A 21,268-nucleotide genomic window follows, 5' to 3' on the forward strand; every position below is an offset into this window, starting at 1 on the left:
GATCATACATCAGCAGTTTTTTATTGTGGAGTTTATGAGAAAGCAAAGACTCACACGAATGCATCAGTGGCACGACGGTAATCACAGTCACCGCAGTGATAAGTGAAAGTCAACGAAGGTTAGTGACTGCCAGCAGACATCCCCCTTTTATAGCTGTGCGTTTCTCCCTTCCATAATGTCTCCTGTCCAGCATAGACTAGTGTGTACGCACTCACACACACACAGACTGATACACGCAGACAATGTTAAAATCAGGTTTAGGAAACATTGAAAGAATGTTCTCTTGAAGAAAGATAAAAGGAAGAAAGTCACTTAAAACAGCGTTAGTCCGTTTCTTTGTGTTAACTGTTAGACGTCACTGTTTTTTTGTTTGTTTGTTTTTGTATTTTTTTGAGGGGGGGGGGGGGGGGGGATTGGCAGCTTTCATAACTGCTTTTAAACTGTTTTTTTTTTTTTCACATTTAGTACCAATTAAATTTATTCATTCATTATCCACCTCTATTACAAATCCCATGAAAAGACCCAAACAAAAAAAACTCAGTCTCTCTCAGTTCTTGTAGACTTTCTTCCTTTCTCCTTGGCACTCAGAGCCAAGCCTATTCATTCCTACGGAAAATGTAAATCTTTACTGGTTCCAAATATAAAGTTGCATTAAAAAAAAACAACAAAACACTTGATCTCCTAAAATGGCTTTTTTTTGTAATCAAACATTGTTCAAACGATTGTAAATAGTATATTTGCTGGGGGACTTTTTTCATCTGCGGATGAAAACATCTGGTACTCTTTTGAGTATTTCTGGCAGCAGGATGGTCTTTGTGGGACTGACTCAAAATAATCAACAGAGCCCATGTTCTTGGTAATGAAGGAACATGTCACCCAGTGCCACAGTGTGGTTCACTGGGGTGTTTTTAATAGTTTTCAGTCAACAACGGAAGTCTGGGGCACAAAGGAATAATTCTGGATACACAAAGGAAAAAAGAAAGAATGAATTTTTCAGTTTATTTAGGTCTTCTTACACTTTGTTTTCGCTTTTTTTTTTAAATGTCAAAGTCTGATGGTAAAGGAGAAGAATGGTCATGTCCTTGTGAGATCCTCCCCTCAAATACTGCAAACGACACCACTGACATTATCTGGCTGGACAGTTGCATGTCTGACAGAATTACTTTCATAGCAACTGCATATTCATAATTGGTCAAACAACAGGGGCGAGGGTATAAGGGAGCAGTTGGCGGTAAAGTCTGCGGACGGTCACAGGCTTTGACTGTTGAGCGAGTGTGAAATGCCAAAGCCAGACTGCTCCCCTGCACCCCGAGGGCAGCGAAGGAGCCAGTCTGCTCTCACCAACAGAGAGCGCATCAAAAACAACCTGACAAGACTTCATCTAAAAACATCTTCTGGCTTGTGCAGCATTACTCAGTGATTATCCCAGCATCAAGCCTGCTGCATTATCATGCAAAACAAAAAACATCTTTTGAAATAAGTTGTACGGAGAATGACAACTGCTTTCACAAAAAAAAAAAAAAAAATCATGCAGTGTAGTTATAACACCTCCTCATTCCTCTGAGGTGATGGCACTGTGCAGGCTGATTGAAATCTAATGTTGCTGTTGACATCTGCCTCCCCAGCTGTCATTGTACCACTGTTTTTAATTACAGCTGCTGTGCAAGAGCATGGGTGGGTGGCCCAGACACCTTGTCGCCCCCTCTCAACAGAGCCCAGCGGACTGCTCTAATGTGCAGTGACACAACAGCCCAGACCCTGCTGCTGCTGCCAGACTAACTGACCACACGAGTCCCTGGGTGGTTCATCCAGAATTCACTCATTCACACACTGTCACACAGACACAGATTATATTGTGCATGTGAGACTGGGTGTGGCATCATGGTCTCTTAAATTACAGGCCTGCAAGTCTTTTTTTCCCTCTTGTTTTGAACGACACGATGAGACAATGTTTGAGAATGTTCGAGAGGGTCTGTGAGTCAAAAACATAGGAATGTTACATTAGATTAATAACAAAATGGTTTGATTGGAACAAAAACTGTACAGAGGGGGCTAGAAGTGTCTGTCTTTCTCCACAAGATGGAGATGTTAACACATTTGTTAAAAACCTTCATACCATCACTGTGATAGACATGGTATTCAAATTAAACTGGAAAGTGTGGGTTTAGTTATTGTCAACTGGAAATTCTGTGATTGCATACAGCAAACAGTCACTCACTGGCACAGAAGTGACACTATTCTGCAAGTATTTTGCTTTTCACTTATTTTGTGACCTCAATTATCCTTCCATAACTCTAAAAACATTCGTTATGTCCCCGGGGCTGATGACATAGTCTTCCTCTTGCCCTTCCTGTTGATTTCTCTCTTTCTTTCTTATTCTTTCTTATTCTGTGTGTATGTGTGTGTCTGAGTGAGAGAGAGACAGAGAGAGAGACAGAGAGAGACAGAGAGAGACAGAGGGAGGGAGTTCATGATGCAGATAATTTTCATTCTAACATTTTGGAGTGTGTTACTGTTTTTCAAAAACAGTGAGAGCTGAATTGTGTGTTTGTATAAAAATCTGATAACTCAAAAGCTGCACAGTTTTAAGGTACTTTGCTGCAGTGGCGGTTTTTGCCTAACCGGGGGGCGGCACAACCACGTGAAAAGAAAATCAACTGCGCCGCTAAGCTGTTTTCTATTATCTATCATATTACTGTGTGGGGAAATTGGCCAATTGGCACCGTCCCCATCTCCAAGCATGCACCACCAGCATATGCATGTAGAAACGGCACCCTGACTCAGGGTGGTGGTTAGGTTGGAAGAGTGTGGGAGTGGTCCCTAGTGATGGCACCGGATGGTACTCTAACACTCGAGGCTCCGACACATGCACGGTAGCTCATGAGGCAGTTGTATTGAACCACTGTACCGAGGTGTGGTTTGAAGCACTTGAGTGACGTTCGAAGCAGTGTGGGAGCCATCCCCATCTCCCAGCATGGCCCAACATCATATGCATGTATAGACAGCACCCTGACTCAGGGTGGTGGCTGGCTTTATGGAGAGTGTGGGAGCCACCCCCATCTAAATAAAAGAACACAGTGTCAGGGACCCAGGGGGCATGGTGGCCTCTTGGACATTACTGTACAGATTGGCACCGTGACCCAGGGGGCATGGTGGCCTCTTGGACATTACTGTACAGAGCGGAATGTGTTTAGGACACACAGAACATTAAAGGTAGCCTATCAGCAATAATACACCATATATGAATAAATCATTAATCTGCTTTATGAATTACAAATAAAATCCATAGTGGCTGACCAAAAGAAACACACAAATTTCTTTATTGTAAAAGAAAACATATTTCAGGAGAAAGTCTGTATTCAAAGTTAAAAAGATCATATTTGAATATATAGGCTATATATCCTGTATTCCCGCTCTGTCAAGTACATTAATATATGGCCATACAACAAGCCATTTGTACCAGCTCAAGAAACATAACGATTTTACATATAAAACGTGTTCAAAAATATGAAGATTTATTATGGACTTAACAACGCAACCCGCCATTATTCCTGCTGGTTCCTGGCCAACCATTAACTCAAAGTTGGTGGCCCCCTCAACAACAGCAGCCTTGTGAAAAATAACATGTAAGTGTTATGTTAGAGCGCCCCTTGCGGTTACAGCGTTGAATGGCACAGCACAACCGTGGGTGGGGGGTGTGGGTGTGTGTGTTGGGGGGCGGGGGTTCAAGCTGTTTGGTGGTTAGAGGCAACGTTCCTTCACCACGTTGCTCCTCCTCTCCCTTCATGGTGCCAAATTCTTCTGAAAGCTTGTACGGTCACTTTCCAGGGACAAGAGCCTTTTTTGTGTTGGCGGAAAACAACATGGCAGACGTTGCCGTCCAATCCGACGGAAGAAGCGGCGGGATTGTGGTAATTAAATAACAAGACAAGTGCCTTGCACGGTGTCCAACAGCGCAGAGAAAACTTTATTCGTTCGTGGATGCAGAGGCTTGGTTGTTGAGCAATCGGGCAACTTTTGCGCACCTCGTAGATGCATTTTCTTTGGAATCACATGTGGCTCTCAGGGTGATCTGGTGCAGCCAAGAAGCTTGCAACTTAGTGATAAGCTCACGTCTGGCGTTTTACCACTTATTTGCGATGAACAGCGATTCTCCGCATAGTTTGACATAATGCTTGCATTTATCTTTTTCCTCCCAGATTAGCGATGACTGGCCAGGCTACAGTTTAGACCTCTTCAGCTACCCAGCTCACTACTCCGGAGATTTAGATTGTGTCATCATTCCGCATGGCGTGATTATGGACAGGTACTACACAAAACCAACCAAGAAGGATATGTATCTGGATGTACTCTTATAAAATCCTGCTGTCTAACAAATTGTTTGCGAGCTTCCCAGATGCTTCTGCTGTCACTCCTCAGAACTGTGCGTAGTTTTTGGCGGATCTGAGAGATTCTGGGAAGATTTAGGGGATATAATGTGTTCTAGACTTTATGGTGTGGTATAAAACCACAAAACATTCTATAAAAATGATTATTGTGCAGCAGAAACAAACCCACAAAATAAACAACTCACAAACAGACCCTATTAAAACATTATGACAGTGGTACGCTGCACAATCCCGTATAACTAGTGTAAGTTTGAAAGTAGAAAGTTTATAGAAATTTTAATGTAAATCTGAATAAAACATGATCTCCATCAAATTATGCTGTGATAGACAGTGTTGGCAATTCAGTGAAGTGAAATATAGGGCTTGGTGACAACACTGAAAAAGATATGAGAACATTAATCCTATTTTCTTTCAGTTGTGAAAAATCACAATCGATTATTTTTCCAATTTATCAGTTAGTTGTTTTGACTATGGCATGGCAGAAAATAGTGAAAAATAACATTTAGAAATTTCCCAAACCTTAAGGTGCTTTCTCCAAATGTCTTGTCTGTGTGACAGACAAGAATAAAATCTTCACCTCGGGAAACCAGCACATTTTGACTTTAAAAAAAAAATGACTAAAACAATTATTCAGTTTTCAGAAAAGTTGCTTATTAATTTTCTGTCAAATGACTAATTGTTACTGGTCTACTCAGGATCATTCATTAGGCCTACATTAGTAAACAATGTTAAACATTAACACAGAACATTCATATGATAATATTATTCAACTGAAAGTTGAATATTGCCCAGCTGTAGTAAAGTAATTTTACAGTTCCAGCTAATTGCGGTAATGCCCCGACTTGCATGAAGAAAATAGTTTATAATTCCCTAAAAATGCATTGAAACGGAAAACGGAATTTCACTTTTCACGTTCTTCACCAGGACAGAACGCCTTGCTCGAAACATCATGGATGACCTGGGGGACCATGACATTGTTGTGCTGTGCGTGCTTAAAGGAGGTTACCAGTTCTGTGCCGACCTGGTGGACAGGATCAAGGCTCTTAGCCGCAACTCCAGTCGTACAATCCCCATGAGGGTCCACTTCATCCGTCTCAAGAGCTACCTGGTGAGGCTCTGCCCACTGCTGCCCACTACACCCTGATGCTGACCGCTTGACTTAGGTGGCGTGTGTCAGAATGGAGAGGCACTCTTCATGCTTAAGATTATCAGTCATGATGAGTCCCATGACTTAGTCAGAAGATGAGTGAGTTATTTTTTATGTAACGTTACGACAGTGGTATCTTTGTGTAACTTTGCCTTGAACTTGCTGTTTTCATGTGGTCACCACAGCCATGGCAAAGCAGAAAAATACCACGGACTTTGAAATGAGTACACTGATGACAGTATGTGATTGTCTTGTGCTATAAAACACACTGGCATGAAATCCATCATTTGTTTCAAGTTTAAAGAAGATTCTTGTCCATAAATATGGCAATTTCAAAGAAAAATGTTAAGGAAAGGCAAAATAATGTGGCCTTATCAAATAATTTGGGTCTTACCTTTCTAACTAACAATTTAACACCGTAGAAAACACTTCTTTTAATTTGGGAAGTTTACGTACTCTATTCTTCACTGGTGTTATTGCAATTTTGTGACAAATTACAACATAAAGAAAAAACGTGTTTCTCTTGAATCATTATTTTCACAGAATGACCAGTCGACAGAGGATCTTCACATACTTGGGGCAGAGGACTTGTCTTTTTTAGCTGGAAAGGTAATATCCTTCTTATCTGCATCACTGGAAAAAATCCCTTTTAATAAAGAGCAGTATCTTAGTCCAATAAAACATCATCATGAGCTCCACTGCAATAAAACACACACAACACACACAAATGGCAAAGAGATGGTGGGCACTGATAGATGGCAGCCTCAAGAGGGCAGCCTTCCCTCTAATCTGCTATCTCCCTCTCCATCCTGAGGAAATGGTTCAGTGCTTCCGTAAAGGAGATCAAAGATGGCAGCTCCTGACAAACCCAGTGGTGATCAGATGCCAAATGTTGTAATATACTTGTTTCAAGGCCTCTTCCACTTTATCTCAGTGGCGGTAAAATGTAAAATTTGAGTAAAAGGGAGGATGTGCCGAGTTGCTATCAGAGCAGATCAGGAGGATGACAGTGGTCTATTTGTTATGGGCTCACTCTTCATCTGCTTGTATTGTTATCATGTAATCAAGATCCTCACTGAACTGTGTAAGTGTTCGTGTGTATGTGCTGGCTGCTGTTACCCAGCTCTGATAAAGTGTGTGCTGACTTAGACTAAAAGAGTCTTGTTGAGACAGTATAGGTTAGATTCTCAGGGGTCAAGAGGTGAACTGAAGTTTTTTTTTTTCCCGTTGAGAAATGCTGTATTTTACCTCTTTAGGTCACAAAAAGAGATCCAAGGTGACATTTTGAAAGTTTTGTTTGACAAACAGTTCAGTATCCAAAGACACTCACTTTTAGTGTCACTTAAGACAGAGAAAAGCAGCAATGTCTTACATGTAAGACACTGGAACAAGAGAATGGTTGGCCTTTAGACTTGAAAATAAAATGACTCTGACTCAAGTGTCAGAATAGTTAGTTTTTTATTCTCACACATACAGCTGCGGCCTATTGAACAGAATTTAAAACAACAGCACTCTGCTGAATTTTTTCAGTTCTTATGAGCACAGCTGTAACATACACAGTTTCACATTAGTTGAGATTTGTAGTTTTTGTCCATGTGTCTTCAGCAAATGTAGACAGAAAAAAAATATGCAGAAGTACATCTTTGAGAGTGGGCATATTTGCAGCTTGTTTGCCAAGTCGGCGTATTTTTCTCTCCACACATCTGTGCCTATCTGCATGTGTGCGTGTGTGTGTGTCTGTTCACAGGGATGAAATACTCCACCACTACTACAGTCAGCAAGTGTATCTCTAGGTAATATAAATCAGCTGATCTGAACACTCATAGTCACACACACACACCTCTTTACTGAACACACACATGTGCTCACTAATACACCCTGTAGCCAGGCGTGGCATAGATGCCTGAAACATGAATAGGATATGAGCTAGTAAGCTTGAGTCATCACCGGCTGCTTTGCTCTCAGTTTTTTAAGTGTGCTTGTGAAATCCCTGAGCTCCCTGTAAAGTACAACTAAATTTAGTCGCCCATTTGTAACTGAGTGCTGCGATGTTTTGCGGGAAAAAAGGGAACTAATCCTGTGACACAGAATATATTACATAGTTCATGTCACGCCTTCGCCTCCCTACAGTGTAGTCGACAGACGGTACATTCCCCTTTCTTGGACTTTAATTTGTTGCTTATTCTTTTATATTTCTCCAGGGTTTACTGCACTCAAAATACATGCGTATGAATAATGAGGCCTAAACAAAGCATGACTACATGCTTGGATGATTCTTTTGTTTGAAAAGTAGCGTAAACTTCATACAGTTACATGGCAGTTAAAGTTCATTTGGGGTTTTTTTTGTTTGTTTTTTTTTTTTTAACTTGACCTATCTAAGTTGAAGTGGAGCTTAGATTGTAGCTCCTCATTTAAATAGTGCCCAGTTGTCTACAGTTGATTAGACAAACATTTGCAGAATTTCAGCTATTTCAGTGTAACCTTCGACAAAGGACTGAGTCTTTCCGGTCTGGATGAGGCTGACATTTTTCAGCTGTGTTCATTTCCTTGGGTAATCACTGATATCATAAAATGTAATAAAAAGTTTTACTGATATAGCTCTTCCTTTAATAAATGTGATTGGGTACAGCTCAGCTGATAGCCGAAGCTTCAACACTCCTCCCTGTATCTGTCTCCAAAATAAGATGCTCATAGATGTTTGTTTATTTTTCTCTGTTGCTGTACGACACAAGGCTTACACTATATGTTAATCTGTACTTAAAAATCTTGTTTTTATTTTTACTTCAAATGTATAATTTTTTTGCTGTTTAGATCATGAACTACGTACCTTTTTTTTTTAAACACTTGATTGTGCATGTTATCTTGAAATGTGTGTGTAGCTGAAGACTACAGAAAACACTGTAGCTTTGTCATCTGTTTCTAACCAAGAATAATTGTTTTCTTCTCCCCTTCTTCCTTCCCCAACATACTCTCATAAGAACGTATTGATTGTGGAGGTGAGTCAAACATGTTTTTGCTTCTCTATTTTTCCTCTTCACCAAATGGGCCTATTGTATTTTTTGCTGTGGTTGGCTATCCAGGTCAAGAGGAGCCATTTAAAGTTTTTTTTCTTCTACAGGCCCTGAGTTCAACATCAGTAAACTTTTTAATTGGCTGACCTATATTTGGGAAATAAGGGAACTGTTTTTTTTTTCCAATATGACTATAAACTTTCCTGGTTAGCACAGTCATTTATTCCTGTATAGGTGCACTGGGGAAAAAATGATTAATTTAAAGGAAAGGAAATTGGTCACTAGGAAACAGTTACTTACTGTGTTTAGATATTGCATCATTTAACATTTTGAAACTTCAGTCATTAATGACCTTGCCCAAACATTTGTGAATATGTCCCTGTAGTGATTCAGTCAGCTCGGCTGTTTTGGTTCACTGTCATGGTGTCATGCTTGGCAGCAGCAGGAGGCTGTTTTTCAGCCAAAAAGCTCTAATAAACCCACTGTATGCTACCTGCCCAGCACCAAACAAATCTATAACAGAGTGAGTATTGGACTTAAATTCATCAGATGACAAAGACATGACTCCAAAGCAATACTAAATCAGCTTTTCTTGCTTTTGATGGCAGTATTAAACCTATCTACAGTTGGATGGGCAAGAACTATACATCAATAGTGGGTCTTTTTTTCCACACAGGAATTGGAAAAAGACAAACAAAAGCATTCTTATTAAATATATGAATCAGTAGTGATCTGTTTGGAGAGTAACACTATTTAGATAGGGACATTTGGTAGAACATATTTATACTGAGGTGGTTATGATTACCAACTGGTTCTAAAACAGTGACAAGTTCATTTGTGTGCAAAGAAATTCATCAGAACAACGCTGAAAAAGAAAGGCAAAATAAAACTTATTTTTACACTGTTCGTATTCATTGAAAAATGTTGTGTGTACGTGTGGAAGCACAATCCATTCTCTATGTAGGGCACGTTGACCTACATCTCCATGACAAAGATGACAAAGCATACCTCTGTGGTTTCTTTCCACCAGTACATTTCCCTTTCCCCCAATGCAAGAAGTCAGAGGAATTCTGTGGAAAACATCACATGTTGGTTTTAAATTCCCTTTTTCAGTGGAAGTATCTTTTTAGAGAATGCACATAAACAGTTATGTAATACGAGTACAGAGTATAGTGTGACCAACTTCTTCCTGTTCGCTTGTTCTCGATTGTGAGATGAATATGTTTTGTTTTTTTTATCCGCACTTTAGCATCAGCATTCTCCTGCCTTCTCAATCCAGTTTTTCTGCTTTTCCTTTACAGGCCATTGTAGGCACTGGAAAGACAATGAAAACTCTCCTGAAGCATGTTGAAGCCTTCAGGCCCAAAATGATCAAAGTAGCAGGGTAAGTTATGGCCATAAAGGCATCAAATCAAAACAAGCCCCAGTTGTTCTGCTTTGTGAATTACTCAGTTTCCACCTTCCGGTCTAGACAGAGAAAAAGAGACAAAGAAAAAGTGACGCAGGTTTCAGGTGCCACTCTTTTAAAATTAGTACTGCCCCTTGACACACCACACAACAGGTAGGAATGGATATCATATAATGATGCCTGCTTTTATGTCCCCTAGACTGCTTGTGAAGAGAGTGCCACACAACTCAGCATGTCTTCCTGACTGTATGTACTTGACCAACCTTTTTATATCTTTATGAGTCAGATGGTTCTTTCACATTTAAAACAATTGTTGAAGCTTGTTAGTCAGTGAGTCAGTGGGCTGTGGAAATGCTTACAGTTAATGTTGCTCTTTGTCTTTGATTTCAGATGTCGGCTTTGAGATACCCAATCGTTTTGTGGTTGGATATGCCTTAGACTACAATGAGTATTTTAGAGACCTCAATGTAAGTCATGCCTTTTTTGATTTTAGACAACAATGACTCTGTTTTAAAGGAACAGTTCACAATGCCTGTCACAGAGCTCCATCCATCAAATGAAGAATTTCTTGTATTGAATGTTGTAGACCTTGCTCTTATCCTCCATTTTGACTGTTGCTATTTGATTTATTTTTCTCCGTTTGTAGCATATCTGTGTGATCAGCGAAAGTGGGAAGATGAAATATAAGATTTAAAGAGAGGACTGCAAAAGAGGCGACTGTCGCACAGATGTCATCTCACAGCAAGCCTGAACATTTTCCTTGAGATGCCATTCACTTACAGCTGCTATCGTGACATTTGATCTCAGACATCCCTGTTTTGTTATAGCATTCCTTCTCTGAAATGTTTATCAGTTGTAGACAATGACATAGAACTGATTTTAGCAAAGCAAGTTTTAAAGTTACAGCTTATTTTTTAATCTGTTTACAACAGATTCACATAGAAAATGTTTAATGCCTTGTACCTCTAATGTATGTCTTCTTTCTGGATGCAGTGTGAAGAGCTTGATAATCATGACCTGTATGAATGTGATAGATTCTTTTTGGTCAGTATGTGATGAAGTAACAAAGAAAACTCAGTGTCACTGTTTTTTAAATGAAAGGGAGTTATTATTTTTTTTTAGGAAATAAGTGATAGTATTTTACATTTTCTTCACCTGTATAAAATACCTTTTCAGTGTTTCTTTAGACAGTTCTCCTGCTGTCAGGTTTAATGATCAGAGGGGAAAAAGATCTCTAAAAACTGTGAATTAACTACCTCTTTTTGTTTTTTCAGCATTTGAGGTGTAGTGTAGTACTCGTTTCTTTTTTTATTAAACAGAATAAAGTTTTGTTAACATTTCTGTGTCTAAAAGTATCTATCACTTCTTTATTTTTTTTAAGTGGTTACTTGGCAGAGCTCAAAGATAGAAAAACCTCACATGTTTATCTCAGGCTTATGATGTGCAAAGGAGGGTTCTGAATCAGCAAAGCATTATGTTGAATTTTGTGTTTTAATCATTTCCTTTTATGTAATACACATTTTGTGGTATTACACTGCCAGTATTTTGTATTGATGATCCTGTTGTTACAGAAATCTGGCTCTTTTATACATTCCTTAATTTCCCCTTAAAAACTCCTAAACTTTTTTTGATTGTGTCCATCTTATTTAAAGGCATCCTGAAACATCAGGTTACCATTGCTGGGTTTAAAAAAATATGGATAAGCGTAAATGAACCAGTAAAAGGAACAAAAGAGAGTTGTTGTGTTGAGCTGCTGTGCTCTTTGTACACACCTGACATTTGACTCCGGGTCTTTAAGCAGGGAACAAGCAGGTCCATAAAAGCAAAACCGTTTTTTTTTTCTTGGCTCTGAGATCTACTGGTGATCACTATCATGGACTTAACTCTCTGACAGTTTAACTGACTTTAGCTCCCAGAATAATGTCTTAATGAATAATCCGAACGGATTACATTATTCCCAGTTTAGTCAATACTTTTTGGCAGCAGAGGAAGAAGTATTCAGATCTTTTACTTTGGTAAATGCAGCAATACCACACTGCATTTAAAATCTTACATGTGTAAAAGAACAGAAGTAACTTCAGATACTAATAGGGTAAGCAGAAAATTGGCTCCTGTTAATTCTATATTATTGGGTGTCATTCATTTTACTGTCGTAGTTGGTTAGGTGGGGCTAATTTCAGCTATTTTTAATAGTATTAGGTAGTTTTTAACAGTACATCTTATTTTATAAGGTAATCATATGTTTTGCTTGTGAAATCTTAACCTCCAAAGAAAATAGTAACTGTAGCTGTAAAGTATCACAAATAGAAACACTCAAGTACTAGTATCTCAAAGTTGTACACAAAAATACAGTGGTTAAATGTACTTTATTTATCCAGGCCTAGAGCCATTGGAAGCTGAACTGGCTGGACAGGACAGCTTTGTGAAAGTCTCCTCCCTAAACTGACCTCTGCAACAAAAGCTGCCAATCCCAAGAACAGGTGGCCCCTTATGTTGGAGAGGAATAAAAGGGACATTTGTCAGGGCCCTGAGAATCTGGGCACTTACTTTAGACTGATTCTTCAATCTGTTTCAGACTGGGTTTAATTTGAAATATCTGCTTCGGGGAGTGTGTAATGGCTGTACGATGAGAGCAAAGATTATATGCCGTGTGGTATGTGCGATCTCACATTCCTCATCCACAGCCATCCACATGCCAGCCCTGCTCGACCTCACTTTGAACCAGGACATGTGACCCCTGGTTCTGGCCTTGTTGTGTATGTGAAACGAGAGCGGGCAGGATTGTGAAAACCCCTGACTGAAAATCTCAGTGTGTCTGTGTTACTTCTACTTTGTCCTCGGAAGACGAACTCTATGCTCTCGACTCACTGAACTCCGTTTGAACGGTTAAAAAAGGCCACCTTTTATCAGAGCAGCGGCGACTTTTTGTAAACTCGCAACTGATTGGTCCCGTCAAATACAATGACGCTCCTGATTGGCTGAGAGTGTCCTCTTTGCCCGAAGGTGGACTCCCAGAGAGTCGGGAACGCTGGAAGCAAAAAAAAAAAAAAATCCAGTTACTAAACTGCACCATGCGCCACTCCTGAGAGGGATCGGGAAGCCGTTTGTACTCGGAAATATTATTAAATTATGACAACGCCGGTCTATCCTGAAGCTCCCGCGCTATGTTTTTATTTTGTGTGCTCGCTTTTATGGACAACCGTCGGCGCCGTTGCCTGCCTGTAATGACGCTTCTGAACTACACAGGTAACTTTGTTTAAACTCCAGCCGTTAGCATGGATGCTAACCGCAGCGCTAGCAGCCTGTTGCCGCAGTTGGTTTGGTTGTTGCTTTTGCCTGCTTTACAAGCTTTACAGGCGGCGATCACAAAGTATCTAACACAGAAAGAGGCTACAACGCCTCGTACCGTCCTTTCGACTTTTTTAGGGCTGGTGTTTTATTAACAGTAACAAAGGAAAAGCTACTTTTTTGGTCGTTGGAGAACAACAGCTCGACACGCTCTGTTCGTGCCTCAGTTGTCCATCGATCTCAAACAAGAGAAATTTAAATTCACCGTCTCTAAGTTACAAAACGGGTGGATTTCTGATCGAAATGCAAATAATATAGTGATCTGAGATTACTTTAAATGTACAACCCCGGTTCTATACAATTGTTGTAACTTAATTTCAAATATGACGGACATTTATTTCGCCCTGCCTCCCGTCTGTAGTCCACTTGTTGTTGGTCATTCATTATGCAGTGTTGACTATCCACGTTGTTGTGCTTCAAGATGATGTCAACAAGCTCAAATTGTTGTTGCGTGAATAGTGAGGCGATGATACGGTGAATCACATCACTGTCTTCAACATGTCTTAAAAACTTAATCAATTATGTGTACATTTTGCTTGCAGTACTTTTCTAACAGTTTGCGACTTGGTTAACTAACTTATGGTCACGCTTCATCAAACTGCGTTATATGTTATATGTATTATTACTTGAAGTCAGCTTCTTTCCCAATATCTGCTTGTAAAGCTTTTTAAAGACAAGGCACAAAAACACCAGGTAGAAAATAGCTTTAGATTAAGACCTGTTGCATAATGTTGATTGTCCAAAATTAAGCACGGATGGTCTACTATTATGTGCCTTAAACAACTGAGGTATTGATTCATGTTGTTTGGGAGACCCTTGAGCAGTGTGAAATGCCATATCTGAGCACTTAATTCTCAAATGTGCCCATGATTAAAGAAAACGAAATGCTGTAATAACATCTCTCCCCCCTCTCTCCAACAGATGGACTAAGAAATCAAGCAAGAATGAAGGTGTAAATTGGACAGCGTGGAACATAATATATTTTCTTGCATCTTGCTGGAACTACATGTTCAATGTGGGCGTTCACGGATAGCAGGACTTTAAGTGAAGTTGAATGATGGCATCACATTGGGTTAATTCTTCTGACGATGATGAGAGACAACAACCAAGATCTTCTTTCTGTGAGGTAAACACAACAACATCTGACCTCAGATTTTGTACATTTTTGTTAAAATGATGAATGAATTTTTTAAAATGGTGATCATGAAAAGTGGTTTTGTGGGGGCAGCTGACACTCTGGTTTCAGTGTCTCCCCTCTTTCAGTTTGGTGTGGAGGGGGAGTCATGTGTTTGACACTTTGGCCCAGCTGTTTGTGCTTGTAACTTTTTGGAATGATTTGCTCTTTATCTCACCAGAGCTGCACTATTTTGGCTGTTTTGATAATAGCCACCATCAGATCTATGTCTTAATATAGATCAAGATACAAGCTTGTCTGAGTGCATCCTTTTTTTTCTTGTGAGGGCTAGGGTTGATCATTGTAGATGAAGAGATCAAAAGATGGGTTTCGGTTGTAGAACAGCATTTAATTAGATTTTAAATTATAATCGAACTCATCACTGGTGGAAGTGGGAGGAGGCAATGGCATTGATGTAGTTCATTCAAGCCCCGTCTTTTAGATTTTTAAGCTGTGACCCCGGTAGTACCAGACAGGACACCATCTGCTCCTCTGAAAACGCCTGAATGAAGACCTTCATGGTAAACTTGGTAGCAACCTCATACTCTAGGCATGGAAGGGCGCCTGTTTATAGAATCTGTAGTTTTCTTTCATTTCCTCCACCTCCTTTAATCTAATATTCATTACTCACTTAAGCCTTCCTGCTTCTGTGTGAATAGTCTGTCAATAAGGGCTGTAAAGCTCCTTATGCTGTCTCCTCTAACAGGCTAGATGTGCTGTATTTGTTATGATCTTTAGATCACAGGACAAAACACGGTAAAGGATGCTTCAGTAATCAACAAGATATTATTGCTGTTAGCCAATAACAGGCACAGTGTTATTCTAGCCCCACAGTAAAGCATAATTGGACAGATTTTGGGTCTGATTCAGGATGGCAATCATGGGGGTGTTCCCGATTCAAGGCTGACTTGAGCCTATTATCTGCCCTAATGATCCCGTAGTGTAAGGGGATTTACAGACATTGTCTTAATGTTACCGACCGGATCGGAGTATCCCCGATTTTGAGCTGTTAAAAGCAAATGTTTGATATTTACAATTTGAAATCCTATCACGTGAACCAAACAACAATGCAACAGTCCTGCAGTGTAGTGTAGTCTGACAGCAATGGAATATTGAGTAGCAATAGCCAATGAGACCAAGCTGACCAGGAAATGTCACCAAGCAGATGCTGCATACTTGTAGAATAATTGACAGTAACCTTGGTACAAGCCTGGAGCGCAGTAATATTAATATGGAACGATATCTTCATGGCAGTGTAAGGTCAGAGAATGTATAAAAATGGCTACAAATAGCAATAACATTATTTAGTAGCAGTAGCTTGCACCAGCCCCTGTTTGAGACAATAAAACTTTAATGCCAACTCACGTCTAGTTTAGTACAAACGCCAAGCGTGTGGTCCTGTGTCTTGACTGACTCATCTGGTGTGTGCATTATCGAAATTAAAATATAAAAAATCTGTTAAATCTCTCATTACATCTGTGGTCACCCATGTTTTTAAAATTGGTTAGGATTTGAAAATCCTCTAGTGTGTCATGTTTCTTTCATATCCCTGAAAATAATATTTGGTCAGGTCATACTGCAGAGACAGCTTGTTTTGCATCTTTTTTTTTGCAGTTACAGCTAAAAAAAAGTAAATGGAGATCATGTGATTACCTCTGTCATTACAACCATCTGGATACACCATCTTACTTCTACACACTTCTAAATGAATTTAATGATTTGCGCTAATGACACCTAACAGTTCTGATGCTGGTGTTGTTAAATGACTTTTCATCAGCTTACATAACATAGAAACATTTTTTTACATAATACATAAGAAACGTGAAAGTATTTTATTGCACTAAAAGTGTGAGGGAAAGCATTGGTAAAGTGCAGTAAGTGGAAATCCTTCTTTTAGCCATCCTTTTAATAAGGCTACCACACAAACCAATTCATGTGCTAATTTTGAGCCGGAAACCCCCTGGAGTCTTTGGCCCTGGGATTTTCTGGAAATGATGACACTGAGGATTTAATGACTTAAGAACTGTCCTGAGTGAATGCTTTAAAATCACTTTCTAAATGTGTCATTTGCAGAAAACAAACTTGTGATGGTTTCAGATGACAGAGATGGGTCAAAAGATGTGGGTGAGAAATGGGTGTGCCTTTTGTTTTTATTCAGAGAAAGCATGGCCCTGTTGCTGCTGTTAAGTAGCAGTTACTGTCCCAGGCAGGCATAGTGAAGCACATTTAAAAACCCTCAGCAATTAACTTTGCTTTAACAAATGAAAGAGAGACCTTTAAAATAATCACAACCTCATTGTGCTGTATCATAGAAAATAAGATTATGTTTCATGTAATGTTTTGGTGTATCCCAATGGTAGCTGCAAAGCTCAACCATCCTTCTAATATAATACTGTACTAGTCATGCAGTCTCTCCTCTTCTTCTGACCTTTTCACAACCATAATGACCTTAGGCCCAGTAGATCATGTTTGTATACATTGTGCTGGCAATAACTTGATAACTTGACAGAGAAATGATTTATTACTTGAATGAAGATTGTTGTCTTTGGGTTTTGCACACTGGAGTTTTTGTTCGCTTTATCAGCTGAATAGTGCTCGGTATTCAAACATTGCAGCTGAATCCAAATAGCAGACAGAGCTGGCTTAATGTCTCCTTCTCCTTGGATTTTTTAGGTTAGAGATTGTGTTCAGAGCACAGAGGTTTAGATTGGGTGCTGATCTGACTGCTGTGTTTGTGGTAGGATTTTGTTTTTTGTATTAGCTTAGGATCTTTATCATATCAAACTAAATGAATAATTAATCTGAAACTCCTATATGATATAGATGTGTGGCTTTTGTCATGATTCAGAACGCCTGCATTTCAGCTTTTTATGCTCCAGTAGAACAGAAGCTGACAGAAATGAGAGTGGAGTGAAATGTAGTATTGATTATTGATGAAGCATGATCCATATTTAGCACTGTAGGGGGCAATTGACAAACAGACCCCCCTGTTCCCACAATCTTCATTAAAGCTCAGTGTTTATCTCATTTAGGCAGGCTGCCTTTTACAGAACCCTATGCGCAGCCATCATATGGCTAACTGATGGCAATCGGAAGGGAAAATTGACCTTCAATTGGATAGAAGAAGTCTGTTACTTCCTGTTGCCTTACTGTTGTGTCTGCAATGTCTCAGGGGAAAACATAAGAGATGGACTATGTGATTAAGGTTTTCCTTCTTTCTGTGCAGTACTTTGTGAAAAGATCCATGTCATCTTAGCCAGACCAAAAGCATCAGTTATTTCATCCCACAGACGAGAGTGGGATCTATAAGCAGATCAGTCTCATTGCTAAATGCTGTTGTAGACTGCTGGGTGGTCTACAACATTAATGCTCTTTAAGAAAACATAGTTGTTGGCTTGTTTTTTTTTCTATTTTATTAATCAGCATTTAGACTTACACAAGGGTGGTGCACAACCTAAATTTATTCTGTGATACTTCGTCCAGTAGATGCCATGTGTCATCCATATGTTTTATTTGTCAGCTTCTCTCCTGGTTACTGTGGGAAGTGTATATGTTTTTTATGTGTTTTGTATTCACAATAAATCTCAAATTGAGATTAGATATTTTGTTTATATGGTGAAGCACAATCTTACTTTCTGTATTTGCTTATGATGGGCAGTTTGGAGACACCTTTTTGTCCAGTACATTACCACCACAAGATATGACCTCAAAAGTGGCTATAGAGTTGAATCAGTGTTTACAGTATCATAAAGGTACATTACAAGTGTCTCAGAGGTAATATTTTAGGGCGAAGGTATTTGATTGCACCACACTGGGCGGGTGATATTATTTATATTATTGGGTTGGTTGGTTAGGGTGCTGTACTGTGGTATTATCACCATAGGTTTTAAGATCTATAGCCTGTACCAACATTTGTGAAACACATTTTATAAATGTAAATATCACTTGTGGTATGAAATGTGTTCCTACATCTGGCAAAATACATGTCACATTGCCCAGTTCTACACAACCACTAACTATGTTTCTTAGACAATGATGTCAGAAGTGCCAGTATTTTAGAAAATTATAAATGAACAGTAGGCTGCAAGACTGTACTGTGTCCCATTTGTATGTTACAACTAGATGTGTGGCATGCACAAAATACGCTGCATGCTTACATAGGCTGAGTAATGATACTCCTAACCTTGTCCTGCACTACAAGGCTGGAACGCCCAGGACTCACCAGTGGCCCTCTGTATCATTATCTTAGGCTTTTCACAGTTAAGTGCTTGGTTTGGACGGGATGTGGTGTAGAATGTAGCAGCCCACAGAGAACTAGGTTTCTTCACATTTTAAGGCTGTGTGCATGTCAGTTGTTTTTAGAGCTGATGTCATGTGGTGCTTGTAATATGCCATTTGGTGATGTCAGCAGAGGTTTTTAAACATACAGGCCATGCAGTGTGGTTTCACAATATTTGTGAAAATGAACATGGTGGAAATTCCTGCTTGTTTTTGAGTGTGTTGCTAGCCTGCAGGTACCAGCCCTTGTGGTGTGTAAACAGCTGTGCATGAACAGTGTTCCCTTAAAATCTCTGATGTTAGTGGGTGGTATTGGCTGGGCTGCCCTCTATAATCTCCGTGGTAGTGGAACAACCACTGATCTAGTCTCACCTTACAATGTCTCTGAAAAGGACCGATACACTGATTAAAAACAATGTGCCATTTGTTACGCAAGAAAAAAATTTGAGCAGCTTTCCATGGTTATTTTATTCTCATGCATACAGATAATGTGTGATAGTGTGCTTAGAAGTCAGTGAAGAGTTTCTGTCTAAATGGATGATAATGGGTCTGGGTTGTTTAGATTTCTGTACTCTGAAATATGTCAGATAATGCCTTACACAGTTGTCCGTATCTCTCCATGGCTGGCACTGCAGCGCTGTTCTATGGTAGCTGTGCATGTAGAGTAGCAGAAAAGACACAGCCTTTGATACTGCTGTACTTGTGTTATTAATTGTTCAAAAACAAAAAGTATGTTAGTCTTTACAACTTGCCTGTCAGTGGTTTTCAGTCCTAAGCCTGTTCATTTATTGTGAAGACAGAAATCTTTGGTCATGAATGTATAATTTCACTTACCCAAACTTTTCTTAAAACAGCTGCTGACTCAAATTGTAATAAATAGTGCATTTTTTGTGTACGGTTTTCAGCTTTGGATTAATAAACATTTGGTAGCCTAGAGAATATTTATGGCAGCAGGACGGTATATGTGAGGAACTACTCAAAATAAAATTACAATGTCCATGCTCATCATACTGAAGGAACATTTCAACCAGTGCAAAAGTGTGTTTCTTTGGTGTCTTTTTGCTAACTGATGGACAATAATCAAGGTCCACGGCACAGAAGAATAGAGCACATCAGGCTTTTTGTACACAGGCGGTGCTTTATCTTTAGTTTGTTCTTTGGTGTGGGTCTTTATGTGGCATTTGCTGGTTAAAAATACAGAATATCAGTCACCAGACTAACTGGGTAGTGGTTGAAATCAGTGTTCCTACTCTCAGACACAGGCCTGGTCCCTGCTCAAATCCAGGAGAAATCCATCAGAGGAACAAATGCCTACTGAAAACTCTTTCCCAGCTGCCTCACCCAGTACAAATATCAGTTTGGCATTCTAGTGAATCATAAATAGGTGAGAGGCATTCATTTGTGAGCAGGAGAGGTTAACATGTATGCATTTTGATGTGTGTGTTCCTGTCACATGCTTTTCTTTTCAGCCCACTTTTTTGACAAGTAATCTCATAATTTTATCCTTTTATGTTGATGCCCTTTGACTCCTTTGTTGTGGTTATTTGGAAGCATTATTAACCTGGTCTGTCAGGTTTTCACTGAAGTTTTGCTTTGTTCTCTGTTCTTAATAATTGTTCTTAATAATCGCTGTTTTTTATTTGTATTAAAAAAGAAGAAAGAGAAACTGTGAGGGCAAATGTGGGTCTGGAATTTATTGACCTGGAATGTCACAGCAGTATCAGTTATGCAAGTAGCAATGATAACATTGCTTGGTATGTGTCTGCCAGGAGGCCCGTGCCCCCTTCTGTTGTCTACATCTAAAGATCAGAGGCTTTGAAATTGCCCTATACACTGGCTGCTAAATTAGATCCAGTAGTCTGGGGTTGGTTTGCCCTGTAGACACGAGGGGAGCAATGCAGGCATTTCAAACATCCTAGTTGATCCATTGTCATATCACCACAAGCATTTCTCTGGGTATGGATTTACATGTTTTTTTGTTGTGTGAAGGCACCCAGGGCTCACACAGACAGAGACGTCAACATGGACGTGCAGGTATCAGAGAACAGCTGAAGCTTGGCTATACACAGTAAAACCTGTTTTGCTAGTTTCATCAAAATACGTGCGTGTCAGCTGCACCTGCAGCTCTGTTTCCCAGCCAGCCAAAGTAGTGCTGCAGGTCCTTAGCCCATTTACACTCCTTATTTGTGTTCATCAGCTCAGGTTGCCACTAAAATAGGTTTTGGTTCAAGTGGATTACATTGTTGTTTCTTTCAAAAATATATGGTTGAAAAGCAGAAAAGCTTGGTTGCTGAGAAGCAGCAAAACATTCTACGAAGAGCACAGTGGAACATGCTTTAACTTGGTACACACCTCCAGGCACACAATATATTTCTGATGAGCCACCAAGTACAAGGCTGAATGTTCATACTGTAAAATACTCAAAGAAGTTGGATGGGATGGTGGTGGTTTTAAGTTGGGGTTAACAAACATGTTTGTTTTTTGAAATGTGAAACCACATTTCATTCACTGCTC

The 21,268-nt window shown here is 39.6% G+C and overlaps 2 protein-coding genes across 3 annotated transcripts in view; both read left to right on the forward strand.

Moving 5' to 3' along the window:
- Positions 1-3,780: 3,780 nt before the first annotated feature.
- On the forward strand, positions 3,781-11,382 carry prtfdc1b (phosphoribosyl transferase domain containing 1b). The gene is made up of 9 exons (XM_041054799.1): positions 3,781-3,911; positions 4,200-4,306; positions 5,313-5,496; positions 6,079-6,144; positions 8,514-8,531; positions 9,848-9,930; positions 10,154-10,200; positions 10,345-10,421; positions 10,601-11,382. The coding sequence occupies exons 1-9, from the start codon at positions 3,786-3,788 to the stop codon at positions 10,646-10,648; spliced, it is 756 nt and encodes a 251-aa protein (XP_040910733.1). The 5' UTR covers positions 3,781-3,785; the 3' UTR covers positions 10,649-11,382.
- Positions 11,383-13,027: 1,645 nt separating this feature from the next.
- Positions 13,028-21,268, forward strand: part of arhgap21b (Rho GTPase activating protein 21b) — a 42,265-nt gene continuing 34,024 nt past the window's right edge. For both annotated transcript variants that reach the window (XM_041054758.1, XM_041054759.1), the window contains exons 1-2: positions 13,028-13,200; positions 14,224-14,428. In XM_041054758.1, the coding sequence (XP_040910692.1) occupies positions 14,357-14,428 (72 nt within the window). In that variant the 5' untranslated portion in view covers positions 13,028-13,200; positions 14,224-14,356. The remainder of the gene's footprint in view (positions 13,201-14,223; positions 14,429-21,268) is intronic.

This window comes from Toxotes jaculatrix, chromosome 14, assembly GCF_017976425.1.
Source record: "Toxotes jaculatrix isolate fToxJac2 chromosome 14, fToxJac2.pri, whole genome shotgun sequence".
Lineage (NCBI taxonomy): Eukaryota > Metazoa > Chordata > Actinopteri > Toxotidae > Toxotes > Toxotes jaculatrix.

What these genes read in the sequence shown, in the direction of transcription:
- prtfdc1b (XM_041054799.1), top strand. Translation starts at nt 3,786, where the DNA reads ATGGTGCCAAATTCTTCTGAAAGCTTGTACGGTCACTTTCCAGGGACA. An exon ending in CATGGCGTGATTATGGACAG is followed by an intron (nt 4,307 to 5,312) that starts GTACTACACAAA and finishes GTTCTTCACCAG; the next exon opens with GACAGAACGCCTTGCTCGAA. An exon ending in CTCAGCATGTCTTCCTGACT is followed by an intron (nt 10,201 to 10,344) that starts GTATGTACTTGA and finishes CTTTGATTTCAG; the next exon opens with ATGTCGGCTTTGAGATACCC.